This window comes from Vulpes lagopus, chromosome 4 (genome assembly GCF_018345385.1).
Source record: "Vulpes lagopus strain Blue_001 chromosome 4, ASM1834538v1, whole genome shotgun sequence".
In the NCBI taxonomy this organism is placed as follows: Eukaryota; Metazoa; Chordata; class Mammalia; order Carnivora; family Canidae; genus Vulpes; species Vulpes lagopus.
In genome coordinates, this window is record NC_054827.1 from 111,626,120 (window position 1) to 111,649,594 (window position 23,475).

Genomic DNA, 23,475 nt, shown 5'->3' on the forward strand with positions numbered 1-23,475 from the left:
AACTCTCTGCCAGAGCACCAGTGTGGGGTGGGGGATTGAGAGGGGCAGGTGGTGTGAAGAGTGGGAGCTCTGAGGACACTGGTATGTCAGAGAGGCAGGGCCCTGGCTGGGAAGCACTGAGCTTTCCCCCTGGAAGGAGGCCCATCTCACACACATACCGTCTGGCAGCAAATGGGGAACTAGGGAAGATGCCCTGCCTGCAGCCCCGACTCCCCCTCTTGCTCTGGCTCTCCCTAACATGACCAGCCCCTCAGTGCTCTGCTGCCTTGGTGACAGAGGTGTCAGCTCATAGGACAACCTGGAAGACAAGAGAGCTGGAAGCAAGATCCTAACCTTTTTGGACTGCCTCCCTAAGGAACACAGGGCTAGATGGTGGTGGCAGTCAAGCTATGAGCCTGATTCCAGGTTCAGTGGGGGGGTCTGTGGTCCCTCAAACACTACCAGGCCTCTAGACATTCAGAACGCAGTTCCCTCTACCTAGAAGAGTCCTCACACAACACCCCAACACCCATGCCCTCACCAAGCTCCTTCCAGCTGCTGCTTCCTACCTACACCCAGGTTTCAGGTGCTCTGCCATCACCCCAGGCGGCTTTCTCTGCTGTGATTCCTCCCTTCCCAAAGGATGCAACACACCCGCCTTTGTCAAGTATGCCTGGGGAGTCCTTAGTCCCTACCACACCACAGAGTAACTGCCTCTACCCTCTGCCCCCCCAGGCTAGTCCCCTAAAGTTGAAGACCTAAATATAACTCATCTTTACAGCTTTGCCTAAGACACAGTAGGACCTCAACAGAGGCTCCCGATGGGAATTCATGAATTCAAGTCTCAGGAAAATGCCACATGACCCCAAAGGCCACCGTGAATGAACTTCACAGGACTCTAGGACACAAAGTTGGTCAGGGATAGCACACAGCTGAGCCCCACTCTGGGAAGGGGAGCACCCAATGCCCTTCCAACCCAAAACAGACACCCCAGGTGGATGTCCTAGAAGCCCCCGGGGAAGGGCAGAGGACCATAGCAGGTCCCAAGAGACAAAGGGGTTAACCCGGGAAGAGACTTTCATAAACCCATCAGGAAAAAAAAAAAAAAAAAAAAAAAAACAGGCAGAGAGAGAGACACGAGACTGCCGGTCTGCTAAGGAATGAAGAGGGACGAAAATTAATGATGACGCCAAAATAGCCACGAGACTAATCTCATTTTCTAAATCTGTCCTTAACAAGAAAAATGGAGAAAAGAGATGTGGACAAATGGAAAGTAATGAAGCCTTAGGGGAGAGGGGGAAAAAGGAAAGAAAATCCACTGGGAAAAACCGAGGCCGGAAAAATATGGGCACATGGTCTAATCCCCAAGGCTGGGAGCCGAGGAGGCCAGAGTGTTTACTCAGCATTAGACTGAGCTTTCGGAAAGCTGACAAGGTTACAAGCAAATTCTTAAAGTTCAGTGCAGCGGATTCTAGAGATAACTGAAATTAAAAAAAGGACAGTGCTGAACGGAGGGGCTTCGATGAAGAAAATCACAGCCTCACAAATGCTCTGGCTGGCAAGCAAGGTGCATGGCCACAGTGTCTGGGTCATGTGGGGTCCGCCCTGGGTGGACCAGAACGCTGTCCGTAAAACAAAGTGAACAGAAAGAAATGACCAGGGAGGACATCCTTCATCCCCGAACCACAGGGAGTCTGCAGGAGAGACACAAATGGACAAGAAAAAAGAAACTCAATTTAGGAAGCTAGCGACCTGCCTCCCTAGGGAACAAGATGCAAATCCTCTCCAGGGCTCCAGAAAGGCAATCGCCCAGAGATTGAGGGTGTGACCTGACTAGAAATAGGAAGCAGTGGATAAATGAGCAGAGGTTAAGAAATTCCAGGTTGAAATGAAAATCCTGAGCTTGGTGTTCCAGGATGCAAAATACATCTGAGTCCAACAGAATTAAGAAGGATCCATTTGAAAAAGGAATGACAAAGGTTCTGCTTGGTGTCATCAGATGCTGCAGAGGCTGGGCTATGGGAAGAAGACCCTGGCCGATCTACAGAAATAATACCACTTGATGGCACAAAGAGATGTCAGGTATGGAAGCTGTACTGGCCTCAGCAAAAAATCACGAGCTGGTAAGGCAGGGACGTTAGAGTTCATCAACTCTGGTCCGTATCTCTCCAATCCCATCCCCAGACTTTGCAGTAAGCTCTGCCATCTATAAACATGGTCTTTCCTGGGGGCTGGGGCCAAAGACAGCCACAGCTGGTGACAGGCAAAGTTGCTCCATGTTCTCTGGAAATGGGCAGGTCAAAAGGCTGCTACTCCTGCATCCATACATCGTAAGCACGGATTTATCCCCACCAGTTGGACCAGCCAGGCTCCACTCTCTTTACTGAACACCCCACCCCCCATGCGATCCTCCACTAACAGCCCCCTTCTTGTTGACCCAGGCACTGCCCAGTCGCCTAGACTCTGCTGGCAACGGCTGGAGACCAGGACTTGGTTTCAGGTGCCTCCTTAGTATTCTCCCACAGTCCTTCTCTCCCAAAGTCATCCCCCTTCTGAGAGGTGCCACTCTGAAGCTTCCTGCTGGACGGTCCTTCCCAGCTGGGTTTTGGAGAACTGACACCTGCCCAGGTCACAGCCTGTGGATCCCAGAGTGGAGTTATTAGGAGTACAGGCTCCGGAATTCCCGAGGCAATCCACCTAGGGTTGGCTTCTGTGTCTGCCACTTAGTAGCTGTGTAAACTCCGGCAAGTCACGTAACTGCTCTATGCCCCGAATTCTGCATCTGCAAAATGGACACAACAAATTGTGTCCACTTGCCATTATGAAGATAAAATGATACATAAAGCGCACAGACAAATGCCTGGCATATAGTTACACTTCACTGATGTTATTAAGTCCATGGAACTCACTGCATTGCAATGTCTGCCCCTGCAGGGAGGTGGGGGGAAGGGAAAGCCACAATATGCTGACCACAGCTTTCCCCTGGCCCTGCCCCTTAATGACCCTAGATGCCACCTTCCCTCCAAGAAGAATTTCCCAAAATGCTGAAGCTGCTTCTGGGCCCAATTATAAAACTGCCTCAGTTTACAGATGTAGAAACAGACCAGAGGAGCTAAGCAGCTCATCCAAAGTCACAGACCAATGCAGAGGAAGACCAAAGTGCATGTGAGGTGTGGTCACTCAGCTGACAGCCAAATAGTACTTCTCACGAATGACAGCCAACCAGGTGTCAAGCTGCTCCCCACTCTCATGTGAACCCGAGCTTCAGATCCTCTCTTCTCTGGCCACCGCCCAGACACACCCAGGCATACATTATTATCATTAGATCTGGGAAATACATCATTAGGCCTGGGAAAATCCTACTCTACTGACAAATGGCTCCATTTCCAAATCCTGTTCCCTTGGAATTCTCTTGTAGGTGACCTGCTGGCCAGACTCAATGGGCTGGAACCACGAACATGTGTCTCAATGGCTCTGGGAGGAATTCCAACTGGGGAAAAGGTTGTACTCATGCCACGGTGAGCAGCAGTCCCTGTGCCAGAAGCACCCGCAGCCACCCATCCAAGTCCCACCCCGCTGCTGCCTGCTCCAGAGCCTCCTAGCCACTCCAGCCCATCTCTGGTCGACAGTCACATCAGTCTAAACTGGTGGCCCTTCTGCTGCCTTGGACTGGAAGACTGGAGACTGGCAACTGTTTGTGCAGTGTCCAAGGTGTGAGTTATGTCACAAATAACCCACAACCTCTAATAAAGAGCCACTATGGGCATAGGACTTACTTCTTTATACATATAAATTTGAGAAGATTCAAAGCCATTGCTGCAACAGTATCCTCCTCCCTTGTGCTCTGAGATCCCTTCTTGATGGGGAGAGAAAGGAAGAGAAGGGCAGCTACATACTGAGAGGTTCACGGTCCTGGCAGCCCACCCACCCGTGTGCGGGTTACAGCCACTGTGGTCCCAGTTTATCCGTTTCTTTTCTCACTACAGCAAAAGTTTCTGTCTCTCTCGAACTGCATGTCCACGGAAGGTCAGCTGTGGCTTTGTCCCCATCATCTTCCCAGTGAGACTCAGGCTAATGGAGCAGCCTCTGTCTGGAACATTAATGTCCTCTGTCCTGTGGCAGAGGACAGAGAGGCACGGGGAACCCCACAGAGGCTCTGAAAGCTTCTCTTGGCAAGGGACATGGGACACACACACACACACACACACACACACATATGTGCACATGCGCACACACACACACAAGAAAGATACTCACTTATCATTTTTATTGATGTATCATTTAGCCATCACAAAATTCACCCCTTTGAACTGTACAATTCAATGTTTTTGGTACATTCACAGACTGTGCAACCATTGTTGTAACCAGTTTGAGAATATTTTCTATCATCCCAAAAAGAAACCCCATACCATACCCAGTCTATTCCCAACTTACCTTAACCACAGGGGAGATTATAAATTATGAAGACATTCTTTTATGCCTAGGAGAGTGTTGTCATAATATAAATCTCATTTGTCACATCTAGAATAGGAGTTTTAAAGAGCTGTGACCTGTTAGGTATAAACCACCCATCCCAGCCACCAAACACCTCTCTCTAGGACATCCTTAGACAGGTTCTTAATTCAGTGTCCAAAGGAAGTCTATAAATCCCCCAAAATGTGTGAGAAATGGTACGTGTGTAAGTGGGGGCTTTTCCTGAGGAGAAATTGTACAGCTTTAACCACATTCTCAAAAAAAGGATTAGGAGCCACTGTCCTGGTTATACCAAGGCCTCATATTTCCCCAAATAGATGGTAAACTCTTTTTTAAAAAATGTATTTATTTGAGAGGAAAAGAGAGAAAGAGCAAGTGGGTATGCATGAGCATGCAGGGGGAGGGGCGAGGGAGAGAGATTCCCAAGCAGATTCTGTGCTGAGTGTAGAGCCCCACATGGGGCTCGATCCTACAGCCCCAAAAGCATGACCTGAGCTGAAACCAAGAGTCAGATGTTCAACTGACTGAGCCACCCAGATGGAAAGCTCTTTAAGGACAGGAATGATGTCTTGTACATGATAAATCCCTCACAGTATGGAGCATGTTGAGGGAGAGGAATGCAGAAGAGTCTTATACATATTTCTCTACATATGCATTCAGCTGCATCCTGACAAGGTCACCATCACAACGTAACCTGAAGAATCATAGTAGCAACAACAGCTAACATATCCTGCATCCCTACTGTGGGCCAGATATTATTCTCAACACTTCATATACATTAATCCAGTTAATCTTGCTAACAACCCTATCATCCCTGTTTTCCAAATGAGGAGATTAAGGCACAGATACGCAGATATGTTAAGTAACTTGCCTATGATTACAGATGCATGCAACAGAGCCAGAATTTAAACTTAGGAGTGTGGTGCAAGAGCACATATGCATAACTACTCATCCAAAGAACCAGGGGTGCCCAGGTGGCTCAGTCAGTTAAGCACCTGACTCTTGATGTTGGCTCAGGTTGTGACCTCAGGGTTGTGAGATCGAGCCCCACATTGGGTTCCACGCTGCACGTGGAGTGTACTTAAGATTCTCTCTCTCCCTCTCCTCTCCACCACCTCCAACATTGTACACACACACATGCTCAATCTTTCTAAAAAAGATCTCAATCTCTCTTTAAAAAAAAAAAAAAAAAGGCTAATAGGATTAGGATTTCATAAGAGGCAACAGCTCAAGCACCAGGTTTGAGGAAGCTTTTGAGCAGATAGAGCTGCAGGAACAAAAATCTCAAAGAGATAAGTTGCTTTCATTGTACATTTTCACATGACTTTTCAGCAGAGTGGTGTTGTGATATGATTGTACATTTATACTATTTGTACATTTTATAGTATCAGTACTATAATGTCAATAGTTTACATTGATTATTTGCCTATATACCCTTTCTTTTAAACACAACTACAACGTTTTCTGCCATACATAGAGTCTGAGGAGCTCTGGCTAGACAGGACCCAAGAATAGTCAACAGGATGATATGGTGGAAAGAATGTCAAGCTGACAGCACCAAGACCTGAATTCTAGTCCTGGTTCAGCTCCTACCCATGAAATCCTGGTCAGAGTTCTTCTCTACTCTAGAAAGCCATCCTCTCATCCACAGTATGATCAAGTCAGACTAGCCAACAAATAGCTACATCCAACGAATGGCTACGGACTACTTGCTATGTGACAGGTACCATTCTATGTGCTGGAGCTACAGCAGTGAACAACACAAAGTCCCTGCTCCAGGGAAACTGACACTTTATTGGGAGAGACAGGGGATAAACAAACAAATAGATGAATGAGATACTTCCAGATAGTCCATGGTAACAAGGGCTGGTGACACTGTTAAACCACATGATGTAACCGGGTGAAAGGTGTGTGAGAAGAAGAAAGTCCCCTGAGATCGGGCAGCCAGACAGCCTTACTAAGACAGTGACATCAGAGAAAATGATGAGAAGGAGCCAACCATGCAGAGATCTGGGTCCAATGGATCAGTAACTACAAAAACTCCAAGGAGGGAATGAGCGAGGCACATTCAAGGACTTGAAAGAGGGCTGCAGAGGAGAGCAAGGGGGAAAGTGCCAGGACAGAAGATGGAGAGATGAAAATGCAATCAGCCTGAGTTCCTGTGGCCTTGGAAAAGGGTTTAGCTTTTATTGTAAGTAACGTGGGAAGTAATTGGAGGGCTTTAAGCAGAAGAGTGACACAATCGGAATTATGCGTTTGGGTTTTTTTTTTTTTAAGATGTTATTTACTATTTGAGAGAGAGAGTGTATGAGCACACAAGAGCAGGGGGAGGGAGAAGCAGACTCCCCACTGAGAAGGGAGCCTGATGTGGGGCTCAATCCCAGGACTCTGAGCCAAAGGCAGATGTTTAACCAACTGAGCCACTCAGGTATCTTGGGTTTATGTGTTTAAACTATCACTCTGGCAGTGGTGTCAGGAATGAAAGATAGGGGACAAAAGGTAAGAAAGCCAGTGAGGAAGCTATTGCCAGTAGACAGGCTGGTGGCTGGAACCAAGAGGATACATGGTAGAGGAGGGGATGAAAGACATGGATGGATACGAAAGACCTGATGGATTTGAATTAAATGATGGAAGGATGGAGGAAGACAGGCAAAGGGAAGAGAAGAGGCAAAAGTGACTTGTAAGGTTTTGGCATAAGTGTTCTGGGGGATGGTACCGCTTAACAAGAACAAGAAAGGCCCAGGGAAACAAGATTAAAGGAAAGAGGCAGACTGACATCAAGAATTTGCTTCTGGCCAAGGTAAGTGTGACCTGGATCTCAGCCACCCAAAGGGAGATGTCAAGTAGGCAATTTAAAGGAGGTGGTTTAACAGGACTCTAAAGGGCACGGATGGGAGCAGGGACAAGAACATAAATTTGGGGGGTTAGCTCTAGAGCCCCTTCCAGGTTTAATAAACTATGATTCTGTGCAATCGGAGACAATGAGCAGGGAAGAAGTCATTCATAAGAGCAAAAAATATACCAAGTCTTTTGTAAAGCACCATCTTAAGCACTTTCTAAGCATCGTCTTATTAAAGGCTCAGGACAGTCCTATGACACAGAAACTCTAAAGTCCCTTCAAAACTCACGGCAGTTCAGTAGCTTGCCTAAGTTAAAATGGGAAAGCTTACTGCACTAAGATTTGGAGGAGTTGGGATTCAAACCCTGACCTTTCTATCTCCAAAGCCCACGCTGACTGCTAGCTACAAAAGTACTCAGTGGCTAAGTCCTCCATGTGAAACAAAGGAGGAAGGGCACTTGTGGAGAAGCAGTGAGGATACAAGTGTGCCACACACCAATCCCTTTGGGATGTGGAAGCACGTCTCAATGCTGAGAGAAGAGGCAGGCAGGGAGGCAGAAGAATCTACTAAAATATCTACACGTTGTCTTGCATCCCAGAATGGGCGGTGAGCTCAAGGAGAAAAAACACTGAGTGATTTACAATACATAATAAATCTATCTTGCTGTGCCTTCCATCCCAATAACCTCAAGAGAAATGTATTGCCTTCTCAGCCGAGCCCTGAAATGGCAGGGACTCTGGCCACTTCCTCTTTCCCACCCGCCCAGGGCTGCTGACTTTCCTTATGAACATAACACAGTTGACACAAGCCTGTTCAAATCAGAGCATTCTCCCCCTCCACCCCACCACACTCGCACCCAGGTCAGCTCAGGGCTGGCTTTCGAAAGCTGAAGATCAAGTGTACATCTGCTTACGACAGACAGGAGTTAACAACATGGTGTCTAGAGCTCTGTGAGAACAAGCAAGAAACAGAACACGAGAGAAATCTGACCACAACAACTCTAAGGGATTAAATAAAAATTCTTTTGGCTTGCTGGAATCTCACATTGCATATTCTTGGAAATGAGTGAGCCATAGGCGAATGCTAAGAATCTTTTATAATAAAGATATTCGGGTTGTAACATAACTGTTGTTATAGGATTTGACCTGAATAGAAAAAGAAACCAAACAGAGCTTTCTCAACAGAGGTCTTTGAGGATGGATGGTGCATAACTCCCCAGGGGGAAACAGAGGCTCTCTCTAATAAAACTTTAAAGACTCCCCCACTGCCCCCCTCCCCCACAAGGAGTTCTCGCTAGAGAACTAGAAAGAGAGGGAGGCAAACACGTCTGGGTTGTCGAAAAGCATACTGACTTCAGAGGCAAAGGGATCAGAGTCCAGGTCCTGGCTGTTCTACTAACTGCTGTGTGAACCCGAGGAAGCCAGTTAGGATTTCTGAGCCTCAGTGTTCCGATCTATGGAACGGGGATAGAGGAACTCTAACCTACAGTTACCAAGAAGAATGAGATATTTTTGCAAAAGCATCTGGCATGGTCCTTGGCACACAGTAAGTTCTCAATGAACAGTAGCCTTTCCTTCTTCTCTCCTGATGCCAGCATTTTTTAAAAAGATTTTGTTTGTTTGTTTGTTTGTTTAGTGAGAGGTGGGTGGAGGGGCAGAGGGAGGGAGGAGAAAGAATGTGAAGCAGACTCGGCTGATGCAGAGCTCGGACTCATGACCCTGAGACCATGATCTGAGTCCAAAATCAAGAGTCGGACACTTCACCGACAGAACCACCCAGGTGACCCAGATACCAGCACTTTTTATGCAATTTTCTAACCATCATAAGAAAAAAAAATTTAATTGCTTCAGTGGAAAACACTGCCTCTTCTGGCCCATGAGGTATAGTGGAAAGATTCCTGGAAAGAGAATCAGAGCACTTCATGGAAGTTCTACTTCTGCTACTTACAAGTCAGACCATCTCTGGGCCTGCCCCTTGGGCTACCTCTCACATTCCCCCTCCACCCACCCCGCACCAGGACAGTAATAAGAATTGAAGGAGATAACCTAAGCCCTGAAGTGCTTTACAGATGAAAGAACATACTGCCATTTTAGTACAATTCACAGTCATCCATATTATTCTGCCTATGGGGACCCCAGACTATGGAGATCCGGCCAACCTATGAGCCACACTAGAGAAAACCAACCCCAAAAGGGAAGAGATGAGCCAGCTGCAGAAGTGGGGCTGGAGAATCGGCAAACAATACAATTTCAGTAGTGCGGATGGATGCGCTCTCCGATCAGATGGAAACAAAGAGTAAGATCATCAGCTGAATTGTTCGGGTCCTTTCTGAAACTAATATTGTCAAGAAGAATCTTCAGAGGGTCTAGAGCAGGGCGACTAAGTGGAGAGAACAGGGAACCTACTGGGTTTTGTTTATTGGTATTCAAGGAAGAGAGACATGAGAGATCGAGGAGAGGAGTATTCCAGATGCCAGGGAGGATGACAGCACTGCAGGACAGATCTACAGCTTTTCCAGAATAAAGTTATGGTCAGAATCATCATAGAGGCCAACTGATAGCCCCTCTTTTGTTCTATTATCACCACCACAAATAACAACAAAAATTACTATCATTATTAGCAACAACCATTTCTGAACACTGACCATTTACTGGGCACTGGGTGGAGTACCATATGTGTCTCCAGTCGTGTCAGCCTCCCTACATCCCATCCAGAGGGGGCACTGTATTGTGCCCATTTTGCAGATTAGCAAATAGAGATTCCAATTATCCACTGGGAAGATCCTTATCCTTAAGAATCCTTAATCCAAAAGTCTTTAAGATCAAGGAAATGATCTAAAGGTCAAGAATATTCCAATCTCTCAGACAGGATCTCCTTTGGTGTATATGAATCAACACTGCCTTCTCTTGCACTCAAAGCACAGAGGCCACCAAAGCAGTCAAGAGAAGGGGAGTCAGTCACTCATAAACCTTGAAGTCTGACACAAGAGTCCTCTTCCCCAGGCTTCCTTGTGACAGACAACTTGGCCTTAACATTAGTGGTTCACTCTCTGGCCCAAGCAAGCAGCAGACCCTGAGTAATGCAACAGCAGCTTAAAAGTAGGTGACAACCAAGCCAATCAGAACAATTTGGACAACCTGATACTGGTACAGGGATGATGATTTCACTTCCTGCTTCTCATTCTGTACGCAGGGGACAAGAAAAGACCTCTCAGCCAATCACCCTAAAAAGGAAAGGAAAGAAAGGAAAGAAAGGAAAGAAAAGGAAAGGAAAGGAAAGGAAAGGAAAGGAAAGGAAAGGAAAGGAAAGGAAAGGAAAGGAAAGGAAAGGAAAGGAAAGGAAAGGAAAGGAAAGGAAAGGAAAGGAAAGGAAAGGAAAGGAAAGGAAGGAAAGGAAAAAGGAAGGAAGGAAGGAAGGAAGGAAAAGAAAGAAAGAGAAAGAAGAAAGAAAGAAAGAAAGAAAGAAAGAAAGAAAGAAAAGAGAAGAGAAGAAAAGAAAAGAAAGAGAAAGAAAGAAAGGAAGGAAAGGAAAGGAAAGGAAAGGAAAGAAGAAAGAAAGAAAGAAAGAAAGAAAGAAAGAAAGAAAGAAAAGGAAAGAGAAAAGAAAAGAAAGAAAAGAAAAGGAAAGAAAGAAAAGAAAAGAAAAAAAAGAAAAGAAAAGAAAAGAAAAGAAAAGAAAAGAAAAGAAAAGAAAAGAAAAGAAAAGAAAAGAAAAGAAAAGAAAAGAAAAAAAAAAGAAAAGAAAAGAAAGAAAAAAGCTGCCAAGCCAGGGCTCAGCAATTAGCGCTGGAGTAAGTGATCATCTTGTGATTGCTCAGCTGGGGCCTGAAGACTCGTAACCGCATTTAGAGGACAGAAATAGAAGATGCTGTGAGAGAGCAGAGGAACCTGGCCCATTTGCCAGGAGAAATATGTCCTGAAGCTGCCGGGAAATTCAGTCAGTTGGGATTGGGGGTGTGTCTTCATAAGTGGGAAAAGTTCATAAATAAACCCATCAATGAAGCCAGGGCTTACACCTCGACCCCTTGACTCCTCCGTGACCCTCAGGCTCTCCTGGAAGCCCCACGGTGCCCATCAGAGCCCCTCAACAGGTGCTGAGTTTCTCATACCAAGCTGAGCATCCTTACTGGTCCCTGATGCAAAGCCAGGCCCAAACTGGGGGGTAGATTGATAGTAAACCGTCCTTCTTGCCAACAGCAAGTACTGTGGCAAAAATGGGCCAATGCTTCTAGGAGACAGGGCACGAGGTCATGGGCAGGCTTGCAATTATTAACAGAAGTACTCCAACCAGACCCCTTCTGCCCCCTTAACCTTGGGAATCTTACAAAGCCACACCAGCCTATCACTGCCACCACCCAGCACACCCCAGATCATCCTCAAGGAGACATGGGTCACAGCCTTCTTCCAGGACCTCAGGGTAAGTGAAGGTAATGTTCTGGTACATTCCACTTGGGAGACACCTGTAACCCAAGATGCACCCCTGTTCCCACTCCTGTGGCCCAAAGAAACATTATGGGTCACAAAGCCCCCTTGATTTCTCTGAGAGCTGCAGGTGACACAATGCCCTGGAAGTCTGTAGGGCATGAACACCCACCCACCCACTGTCCTCGAGCAAAGGGGCAGAGCTTCTCTTGTGTTGAAAGCTTCTCTCCATCAAGCACAACCCCAGACCACAAACTGGCACTCCATTTGTCATACTCTACCCACAGAGCCCGTTTTGTTTGGCCCATGGAGTCGAGGGGGTTTATTTTTTTGAGTTGCCAGCATTTAAAACTTGAGGGGTTTCACTAGACCTTTAACTCTCCTGGAACAAACAGTAAGTCTGGCAACACAGGGCCCCACTTCCACAGAGCAGCAGTCAGCTGGTCGTCTCTCTGGCAGGGACACGTGGTCCCCAGCCTCCACTGTCCCACCTGATCTGCCATGAGCGCTTAGCTTTGCGAACTTTGTGTGAGTTAGCATGAAAAGAGAGACTTCTCTCAGAGGTCAGAAGCTCCTTCCCCTGGGATGTTTTACATCAAAATCCAAATCCCCAATAAAATAAACACGGGGAACATCTGGTCCAAGGCCCTCCTCCAGTCCCAGCTACACCTCCAGCTGCAAATAACACACACTGGGAGAACCTCACCACAGTCGCTCGACGAGAAGAAGGGGGTGACAGCTAAATGAGACAACTGGAAGGGAGGTCTGGAGCTAACGCATCAGGCCCTGAGCAAGGGCCTTACAGTGTTACAGCGAGCCATTTCCGGATGGAGGAACGAAAACACAGCACACAGCAACAGTAGCTTTCACTGACAATTACGTGTGTGTGTGTGTGTGTGTGTGTGTGTGTATAAAGCATTCACTGTATGCTTGAGAAAGCTCACAGAGGACAGAGAGCAGAGCCAGGACCCCCAAAAAGAACTATCCCTCCCACCACAATCCTCCAGAATCTCTTCCCTTTCTCTTCCTCCTTTTCTGCCACTTTTCTGAGAGCTTCCCTTGGAGGCTCTGACTCTTCACAGGGGACTCCAGTCCAGCAGGCTGCCCTCCCATTAGCAAACCACAAAGCACTTCAGCCAGTTCAGCAGTCACGTGGACAACGGAAAGACTCACCTGTACATCACTGCTCCATTTAAGCCCCCAATACAACAGACCCCTCCCTCCCCATCTCTGCTTCTGCTCTCTCAGGGAACGTGCCCAAAGGTTGTCCAAGATAGCCACTGTCCTGGAAGACGAGGTGACCAGACAGCAAGCACCCCCTGTGGGCACAGCGGGTTAGTGCTTCCCCTGACCATCTCCCGGGCTTCCTTTCAAGCCCATCTTTTCCCCAGGACACGGCAGTCCTTCCAATGAATTCTGGAGTTGTCCATGGAGAACAAGGTTTAGAGAGAAAGCAGCAAGCTCATGTGATTCTACCCTCATGGATCCAACCCTGAAGAGGCTCCTCTGCTGCCAGACATGGACAGGAACGAGAAGAGAGCGGGAAGGAGGTACAGAGAAGAATCCCACCCGGAGCCAGGTGGCCTGCAACTTGTCCCAGACAAAGCAGTGTGACCTTATATACAGGTGTCTCCACTCTCTGAGTCCTTCTCCACTGAACCCAGAACCTGTTTAGACATGGCACTTGGTCTGGCCTTGCCTTTCCTCTTCTTCCAACTGTACCCAACACACAGCAGCACACGCAAACACACACACACGGACCTACAAATGGTCTCAGAGCTATAGCATTCACATTGCAGATGAATGGGATTTATCATTTTTTACATTCCCATAAAGTTACAAATGAAAAGCAAACACACTTGGGAGTCAGCAGACTTCCCCTGTAAGCCCTGGTCTAGACTTGTCCTCAAATCCCAAACCCTCCTTTTTAAAAGGAAAAGCCTGAGGCCTAGTGACACAGTGACAAAGCCAGGCCTAGACCTCAGGTCTCTGTTGCTCAGCACCTTCCCTGCTGTGTACTCCACATCCAGTCCCTGCCGTCCAGGACCCAGCTCTACTCACATATAGCGCAAGTGGGGATTCTTGGCAAAGGCTCTGGGCTGGATGCTCCGAAGTCCTGAGTTCTTGATGGTCCTAGAGAAAGAGAGAACAGGGTCAGCAGAGCTTGTGGAGCAGAGAGACATCTCCTCTAGACTATGACTGACAGGAGATCATTCCAAGACCGGCCCTACAGCCGCCCCTGTGAACTGAACACAATTCCTCATCATCAGTATCACTACATGCCCCACGGAGGGCACATGGGCTCACGCCCCATTGGGACCCTGGGACATTGGGATGTGCTGGAAGCTGTCATCTACCCGTTCTGGCAAGAAGGTAACAACAGGTCTCCTGCTCAAGAATCTGGTCCGGCAACTACGGGACCGCAGCCTGCATTGTACCCACTCCCTCTTCCATCCCAAGCCCCCACCACCACTAGCACAGAAATCCAGAGGTGAAGGAGGAGGCTGGGAAATTCTGCAGTCTAGGGGGACCACTGGCCAACCACGGGGCTGAGTAAGATCACTTAGTCGGGAGACCTGGGTTCAGGTCCTAACTGGAACCTAGGTACAGAATCCCTACGTGAGACCACACAGCCCCCTTGTCTTCTGGGCTCAGGAGAAATACAGGAGAGCAAGGGGATGGCCTCTGGAGCCCCGGACAGTCCCTAAGTGGGTAGAATCAACTCTACTACTAGTAAAGAGGAATGGAGGAGTACAGTCCAGAGGGCAGCTGGCAGTACCCATCACCCAGCCCAGAGGCAGGGCCGCCCCCCACCCGCCTGCTACCCATGACCCCTCCCATGACCTGGTGCACTCACAGCTTCTGGAGGCCGGTGTAGAGCTCCATGTCCACGGCATTGAGCGTGTGCAGACCTCGCCAGTTCTCTATGTGTCTGTAAGGGACGATGAAAAGACAGGGTTCAGGTCAGCAGAAAACCTGGGTTCAAATCCTAGATCATCCATGTGGGAGCCAGGTCTTCTGCCACATGGCCAAGTGTCCCCGAGGCTCAGTTTCCCCCTCCACGATGGGGCTTAAGCAACACCCACCTGATGGGATCATCACGAGACCCAGAGCATCTGGCCTGGGGACAGCATTTCATGACCCCTCTAGGCTCCAGAAAGCTCTCCTTTTTAAAGACTCGAAACCCAGCTTTCTTCCACTCACTTTTGTTTTCATTTTGGGATTTCCTGAGGACAGCTCACTTTTCTCAGCTGTCCAGGAAGACAACACAAATGATGCGGTTTTAAAAGGGGGGAGAGGGGGATCCCTGGGTGGCGCAGCGGTTTAGTGCCTGCCTTTGGCCCAGGGCGCGATCCTGGGGACCCGGGATCGAATCCCACGTCGGGCTCCCGGTGCATGGAGCCTGCTTCTCCCTCTGCCTGTGTCTCTGCCTCTCTCTCTCTCTCTCTCTCTCTCTCTCTGTGACTATCATAAAATAAATTAAAAAAAAAAATTTAAAAGTGGGGAGAGGGAGGGTAACTTGCTGGTAGGCATGGCTTTTGAGTGAAAAAGCTCAGAAGGAGCACACACCCACTTCGGGGTCCCCCAGGGTCCAGACACTGACCACCTCCTTTGGGTGACTGCAGCCCAACCCCCACACCCCGCCCCAAGTTCAAGAACTCCTATGATAGCTTGCCTGGGCAAGACCAACTCAAGAAAGGCGGGGGCGGGCTGGGGACCAGGAGGTACCCCGGTGTCACAGAAGGAACAGGAGATCAAGAAGCCCAGCTCCGGCTTCACCCCTGGGATCTAAAGACCAAAGGCTTTGAGCGAGAGCTTTGACATCTTTGGGCCTCTTGTGCCTTCCTTTGCAAAGGGAGAAAGTTTGACTAGATCAGCAGCGTCTCTCCTTCCTCGTCACCAGGATCTCCATTTCGAGCTTTCTCCCAAGACGCCTCATGTTCAAGGAGGTTTGTGTTGAGCAGACACCCGACATTTATTAAGTAATAATTAATTCACCTTCTCCAATTTATTCATCGAAGATATAAATCACCATTAACCAGAGCTTTTTATTAACAGATACAAACCAGCACTAGCTCACCCAGTGGGTAAGTTCCAGCCCAAAGCAAAGGAATTCAAAAGTTCCGTAAGCAAAGGATGCTGGCCTGTCACAGGTTTGATTACTGGTTTTTTTGTTTTTGTTTTTGTTTTTGGATATTGACCACATGCCAGGGACGAACATCCTCCATGATAGCTCTTGGGGTCCCCAGGTTAAGAAGCATCCAACTACTGATCGTTAAAGTCCTTTCTGACTCTAGAGTGGTGTGAGAAATTACCATTCATACACACCTCGATCCCAAGGGGCTCTAACGGGCCTAGGAGAAGGCCCTTTGCTGCTCACCCTGCCCTCTTGGGATCTGACGCTCCCATCAGGGCCTCCCCGGTCGAAGTATCCTCTTAGCTCATTCCACAACACAACTATCTGCGCCACTGAGGCCAGAAAAGTGGCAGCCACCTTCTCCAGACATCTCCTCCTTGGCCCCACCACACCCATGGCTCTTCCATCTGCTACCAAGCGGAGCCAGAGCCAGGAAGGCCGCAGGGTGGCGGTGGCCAGGGCCTCTGGAAGCATTTCAAAGCCGCACAGTGACAAGGTATGCAGAGAGCCCGTTTTGTACCACATTCTCTCGGGGCCCCTGCTGAGCAGCCAGACACACTGGCATCTGCTGGGGACATGGACCAGGTGGCCAGGTCGGGACTGAATTCCAACTCCAAAGTCTTCTCCCTGGAAGCCTCACGGCCCCAGGGCAGTTTGCTTGGTCTGGTCCTGCTGAGGCAGGGACCCTGGCTCCATGTCAGGTGAAAAGGAATACCAGAAGGGGGACAAAATGGCCCGTGCCAGGGGCTCCCAGGTGCATTCACTGGGCCAAGAGTCCAGGTAAACCATCAAGGAGATCACACTATTCCTACAGGCAACCATTCATTCACAGGAGCCCAGCTGTAGACTCGGATCTGCTCCCAACCAGCAGCTGTCAATCAGCTGTTTAAATAAATGAAATCATTTTTCTCAGCCCACACGAGAATCCCGTAAACGTGTTTTTATTATGGCTCAGCTGTCAATCATTGGTGCATTCTATCCCTCATGTCCTTCTGGCCGCAAGCTGTCCCTTCCCTGACATTGGTGCACACTGAGATACTGCAGGGCAACGGGTGCAAAAGGCTCCCTTGGTCAAGAGACTCCAGCCCCTGCCTCCTCTATTGGGTCTGAGTCTCCCCCATATGGGGGAAGATCATCTTTATAGCCACTGTGCCAAGGCGTGGTGAAGAGTCTGTGCTCCCGAGCCAGGTCAACAAGCTACCGCCTGCGGGCCAAATCTAGTCCGCCACCTGTCTTCATACAGCCTGAAGCTAAGAATAGTTTTTACATTTTTTAAAAAAATCAAAAGTAGAATCCTATTTTGTGACATGTGAAAAGTACATGAAATTCAAATTTAAGCATTCACATCCATTCATTTACTGTTGTCTGTGGCTGCTTTTGCTCTACAAAGATGGGAGTTGAGGAATCGTGGCAGAGACCTGCCTTTTATAGAAGAAGCTTGCCGACCGACCCCTGCCTCAAGCCAAGCCAGGCTGCCAGGACGCATATCCTGGCCTCGTTGTCCAGGTGACATCACCGTCTGTGCCTCGGTTTCCTCATCTGTCAAATGGGGTAATAAAATACCTCCCGCGTCAGAACGAGGTGAGAACTGAAAGACCCCGTTCAAAAACCCCAACGGCAGCTCGGGATATATAGTAAGTCCTCAGGGAGTGTGAGCCAGGATGCTTATTTTTAACCCTGTGCTTTGCAGAAAAACTGAGCAGTCTTTTCTCAGTTTTCCAGCTAAAAATGGAATCACGGTTCTGCTGGAAGTTGTCATTTCTCAGCAATCATTGATAAAAACTCCATGTGGCAGAAGAGCAGAGGGGCAGTAAATCTGTCATTCATGACCTCCAGGAAAAACTGTTCAAGCAGAAACCAAGAACGGGCTCGGGGAATGCACAGCCGGCAGCTCAGAGCAGGTTCTGAGCGAAGGGCAGGGCGGCGAAGGTGCAGCCTGACATTTGTGGATGACATCGGCGGGGCACCTGCCAAGCTCTCGGTGACTCACCACTTGGTACCAGCCCCGGGGGGTCAGCTGTGGGAACCTGCTGGCTTCTGCGTGCTACAAGCTTAAGTGGAGAAGGCAGACTCTAAAAATATAGCAAATATGATAAACACAGCAGTAAGTTTGGTTGGCTTTTGTTCATGGTAAACAGCAGTTACCTTGGCCTAGTAGATGTGGCTTCTCCTTTTGTTGTGCTTTTCTGGGTGTCCAGGATGTCTTCCCGGGGCACTTACTTTGTTGCTTGAGAAACAATCCATAATGATCATTTTTTAAAAGAAGGTTAGGCACTCAAACCCCGTGTGGGGCAGTTGCTGGTTACCCTGTTCCAGGGCCCCAGGCTGTGCCAGGCATCCCTACAGAGGCAGCTCCTGGAGGGAGAGGAGGAGCTCAGAGACATGCCGGGAGCACCGATCGGTGGAGCTACAAGATTCCAAGTTTGTCTGCTCGGGCAGAGTGCATGGTGGGGCTGGCCCCATAGAGATCTCCAGCCTCCGTAAGCGTGCTCTCATCAGGAGCAGGGGGCACAGACAGGTGGCTCCCATCCTGACTAAAGTAACCCCACCTGCGTCACCTCTTATACAGTGGCTCTCTGCAGGAGGCCCTTCTGCCTCCCAAGGTACACTGGGAAATGTGTCCAGACATTTCTGTTGGTTATAACAGGGAGGAAGCGAATGATGCCACATCTAATGTGCAGAGGCCAGGGAAGCTCCTGAGTGTTCCACAAATGCCTAGGACAGGCCCCACAACAAAGAATAATTGGCCCAAGATGTCCATAGCTGGGAAGCCCTACTTTGTATAAAGCTTCTGCCTTAAGATCACCACTGAAGAACATGTTCCACGGCTCAGACAGCAACAGTTGTAAAACTGATTGCTCTGGAGGCACCTGGGTGACTCAGTAATGAAGCATCTGCCTTCACCTCAGGTCATGATCTCTGGGTCCTGGGATCGAGTCCCACATGGGGTTCCCTGCTCAGCGGGCAGTCTGCATCTCCCTCTGCCACTCCCCACTGTGTGTTTGCTCTCTCTCTCTCTCTCAAATAAATCAATAAAATCTTTTTTAAAAAAAATAACTGTTTTGCAGCAAACACTAAGAGGCCCCAGGCCCAACCAAAGAACTTGCCTCTGGGTCCCTGGGTCCAGGTGAGAGGAGAAAATAAAAAGCTGTGGATCCCACCCCACCCCACCCCCCGCCCCCCACAAGTCAAGGAGATTCCTTGAAAGGAAATGAGGGGCTCTTTGGTGCACTAGACCATGGCCCAATCCAGGTTACACATCCCAGGAGCATTAACAGTCTCTCATCCAGCTCTGGCTGGACCCCACTGGGGAGGAGTCTTCCTCTTCCACCAAGAGTCTCTCTTCTGCAAGGCTTGTTTTACATGACAATGGCATCTCCATCCAGAGAGTCAGCTCAGTGCTCCATCCCTCCCCTCTGGCCATTGCCCTTCCCTGACACCCCAGAATCACAACTCTTCAGGAAGAGTGAGTGTGCAACACTTTTCCAGAGAGAAGGGAGGAAGGGAGGCTTAATTCAAGACAATGCTGAGCAACCAAGCCAGAGCCAGGCTTAGGGCTACAGCTCAGGGCACCTCAACAAAGTCTAGGTGAGCCTCTGTGGTCAAAGATGCTGCTGCCTGCAGGTGCACCAGGGTATGCAAGAGCTAAGGGAGCGAGCGTGTGCCCAGCCTCTTCACGAGGAGGAGAAATATCAGAAATGAAGCCACTCCCTGTGACTCACGGTGACAGGGCCCAGGCCTGAAATCACACAGAGCTGCTTCCCACCCATTCTGGGGATGAGCTGGGGCACAAGTAAAATATTAATTAAAACATCCAGAGAAAATATAAAAATCCTTTGTACTAGAATAAATTTGACTGTGCTTTTGTATCATAGCTTTCTTCCTCCCTTCTGTTTGGCTTGAGCCAATATGGAAATGAACTGGCAATCTCCAAGCATATAAAAATTAGATGGTACAGACTGTGTGGTCCATATTTTAATTAAAAACATGTCATGTGGATATGTTTAAGAGTTGTTTATAACTCCAATATTTAAGTCCTATACATAGAAAACTCTAGAACACTGAGACATCCACCCCCTTACATCACGAGGGCTGTGAAGTTGATGGGGAGGCCCAAGAAAAGGGCAAGTCCGGTGTCCCCCTTCCATAGAATCTTCCTCGCCAACTGGACATTCGGCCAGACACGGGGTTGGTTGGTGGGACAAGAGGGCATCCTTCCTTCCTCTACACATGGCTGGCCACTATCACCTCATGTTTGCAACCTTTCCCTCTCCTCTCTTGCTGTTAAGATCACTGTTATTTTCACTGTGACTTCTCACTGCTATTAACGAGCTGTTCTTCATAACCAGATTTTCCGGACAACTAAATTTAAATGCAAAACCTTTGCATGTTCAACTTCCTTGCTAGATGTTTCTTTTTCCCCCTGAAATGCATTACACACCTCCTTGACTTTTTAAGCAAGGTAGACAGAACATGACTTATATTTTCTTGATGATCTTGGATCATCGTGACCACACTAACTGGCCTGCTGAGCTGTATCACCCAGCGACACCCCTATAGGTTCCTGAAGGATGCAGAATTTGTGTCCCTACCCAAAGGGCCCTACCTGCCATGATTCCTAAATTTGAATGGTTTTTGTGTCCATTTTCAGCAGCCATGTGACTCTTCCTTTGCTATGGGGCCGTGAGCCATCTCCCCCACCCCCAAACACCTTCCCAAGGCCATTTTCTCCTTTGCAAAATGCTGCCACTAGTCTGCTCTGCAGCCCCTCAGAGCAGAGATGCCAAGCATGGGTGCCCTGAAGCAAGCTGACCAGGAAGAGACACCCAGCTCTGGCAGATGGAAGCTGGATGTCCCTAGGCCAGTTATTCTCGAGGCTCTCTGGTGCTCAGTGTCCTTATAGGAAATCCAGCTGGTGTGAGGATTAGACGAGGCAATGTCTTAGTCAATTCAGTGCTAATGCATAGCACCAGAGTGAGAAAGAGCGGATTTCATTACTACTTCTGGAATCATAAACAAAGGTAAATAGAATCTGAATAAAGATCTAGAAGAATATAAAAATATGCACACACACAAATAGGTAGATATTTGCCCTTGTCTTTTTTTGTTTCTAATCCTCTTTCTGGATAATTAAGTTTGAAAGGTAAGTGAAGTATTCTTGGAGGTGTAGTAATAATTCATATTTTCCTGGTGGTACCTAGGCATACGCCATTAATATTATGTTCCACATATCTATTCTTGGAGGTGCATCCTACCAGGAGGCAGCCGGAATGGGCATTTCTCTGATGTTTTTGTATATGGGCATTCCACTCCTCCAACACAGAACACGAGAGCTTTAGCTAGCAAGGCTGTGCACAGATGCCCGTCTCTCTAGACAGTTCCCCATCAAGATCCAAGGCTCCTGTCTTCCTCTCATCTGGAGTCTGATTCTCGGATGGAGCCCTGAGTTGAAGTATGGAGCTAAGTACCTGGAGAAACTAGCCTAGAGTTCCAGTTCTTAAGAAATCAGCATCGGAACACACGCATGCATGAGCGCAAGTAGGCATGCACACACACAAACACATAAACAACGAATGCGCCGTGCATTTGACTTCGAAGCCTTGTAGGGCAATAAGGAAATTGATTCGTTATCCAGGCATATTATGTCTAGTGATCCAGACAGAAGCATTAGCTTTCAATTATCTGATATGTTTAGCATTATAAACAAACCGTCTGGAGCAACAGCTCTGTGGAGCTGAGGCACCATGGGGCCTGAGGAAGAGCTGCGTTGGATCACACCAGCCAAGTCACCCAGCTCTCTCTCCCTTGACAGCTGTCAGGGGGGATCCAAGATGCCTGGGGAGCTGAACCTGAGAGCCTGGGGAGGCTTCTTGGGCTGGCAACCCCGGCATGCCAGCACATTAGCACACCAGCTCTACAAGCAGCTGCATGCCAAGGACCACGGTGAACCAGCCCCGCATCTGGGGCCCCCGGGACTGCAGAAAGGAACATTCAGATCATGCAGCGAACAGATGGGAAACGACAGCATCTGCGTCGGCTTCCTGATCAATTCCAAAGCCCGTGCCAGGAACAGGGAACGTTTGTGCACACACCTGTGGTCTTCAGGTGCTGAGATGCTCTGCCTGCTAACAGACAAAAGAGCAAGAGCACACCCCCTCTGCTCCCTGCTAAGAAAGGCCTGACTTCCAGGAGTGAGATTTCATCTGGGACTTGGCCAGTTTGCTGGTGAGTCCAGGCTGCCCTGCTTGGCCCCCCTGTTCCTCTGCCTGGGACCAGACTGGCCAGGCCCTCACCAGTCTAACTGCTGCTGCAAGTGGGCACAGGCTGGCAATCCCACGCGTCGGCACACTGGGAGCGGCCACCTCTAACCTGCCAACCTCCCCTGCCTCCTGAAGGGGCTCCCTGCTGTCACTCTTCCCCCTCTAGAGTCTCTGCACCTGCTCGGTCACATTCTCCCCCGCTGAAAACTCTCCCACTGCTTCTCACAGTTCTTACGATGCAATCAGGGCACTGTACCATGGCCCACGAGGTCCTACATGAGCTGGCCGCTGGCTGCTTCTATGGCCCCTTTTCTTAACACCTGCTTGCTTTCTGGGCCCCTGCCGCACTCTCCCACCTGTCTTTAAACACACCAGACTTATTCCCAACCAGAACTTCCATGAAACAGTCATCCTGGCTCCTTTGAATCCCTCAGGGCTCCCTACAAAGGTCACCTTGTCAGAGATGCCTGCTCCGACCCTGATGTGAACACACCCCTCCTCTTCCCCTCCAGCTGCTCTCTGGCACCAGCCCCTGTTCATGTCCTTCACAGCCCTTAATAACCATCTGTAATTGTCTTACTTGATTATTTGATTACTTGTCTGTTGTTGCTGTTTATATACTAGAATTGGGATGCCTGAGAACAGGGATTATACATGTCTCATTCACCACTCACCTACCTCCAGAATCCCCAATAAGGATGGGTACCCTGGGATAGGTGCACACTTGGGAAGCCACCCAGGTGGGTGCTAAGCAGCCACTTGCATGCCCCACCTCACCTCCATGGCTTTCAACACTCCTCGCTGGCAGTCCGCTCTTGGGTCCCCTGGAGCAGCACAGAGGCCTGGTTGGACCCCACAGGCACCTACAAGCAGCTATGAGAAGGATGTGGCCCGAAGCACATCCTAATCAGGGATGGGCATCCTAGGGGATCACTACATGGCCCAAAAATGGTGAGCCAAAGGGCTGGGGAGGCCCATGGACCAGATCTCAAGTCTGCTGCTCATGCTCAGTATCAGGATTGGGGAAGAGGATAGGGCTCCCTCTTGCCAAACAGAGGAGGAGATACAATGGGCATGCTTTTGGCACCTGGGCACTTTTTCAGCTTTCCCTTGCCCACATGACTATGGCTTTCACCAGACCAGGAGGTTTCTGAGGTATGGACCAGAAGTGTGTGTCTCCAGTGCCATGCAAATGCTCAGTGACAGCTGAGGGCATGAAATGAATGCATGCATTAGGGAACCCCCAAAGTGATCAGCAGCAGAACTCATGTACCTAGCACTCTTTCAGCAACCTGCCTGGACCTTCCCCTGCCCTCGACTCCTCTCGCCTTCTCAAGGACTCATTCAGTTTTTTTCTCCCTCTC

General features: G+C 48.9%; 1 protein-coding gene across 3 annotated transcripts in view; it reads right to left on the reverse strand.

The window, feature by feature from the left end:
* NTRK3 (neurotrophic receptor tyrosine kinase 3) overlaps window positions 1–23,475 on the reverse strand; it is a 382,091-nt gene that overhangs the window by 289,597 nt on the left and 69,019 nt on the right. For all 3 annotated transcript variants that reach the window (XM_041751778.1, XM_041751779.1, XM_041751781.1), the window contains 2 exons: window positions 14,571–14,645; window positions 13,775–13,846 (listed from right to left, as the gene is read on the reverse strand). In XM_041751778.1, coding sequence (XP_041607712.1) covers window positions 13,775–13,846; window positions 14,571–14,645 — 147 coding nt within the window. The remainder of the gene's footprint in view (window positions 1–13,774; window positions 13,847–14,570; window positions 14,646–23,475) is intronic.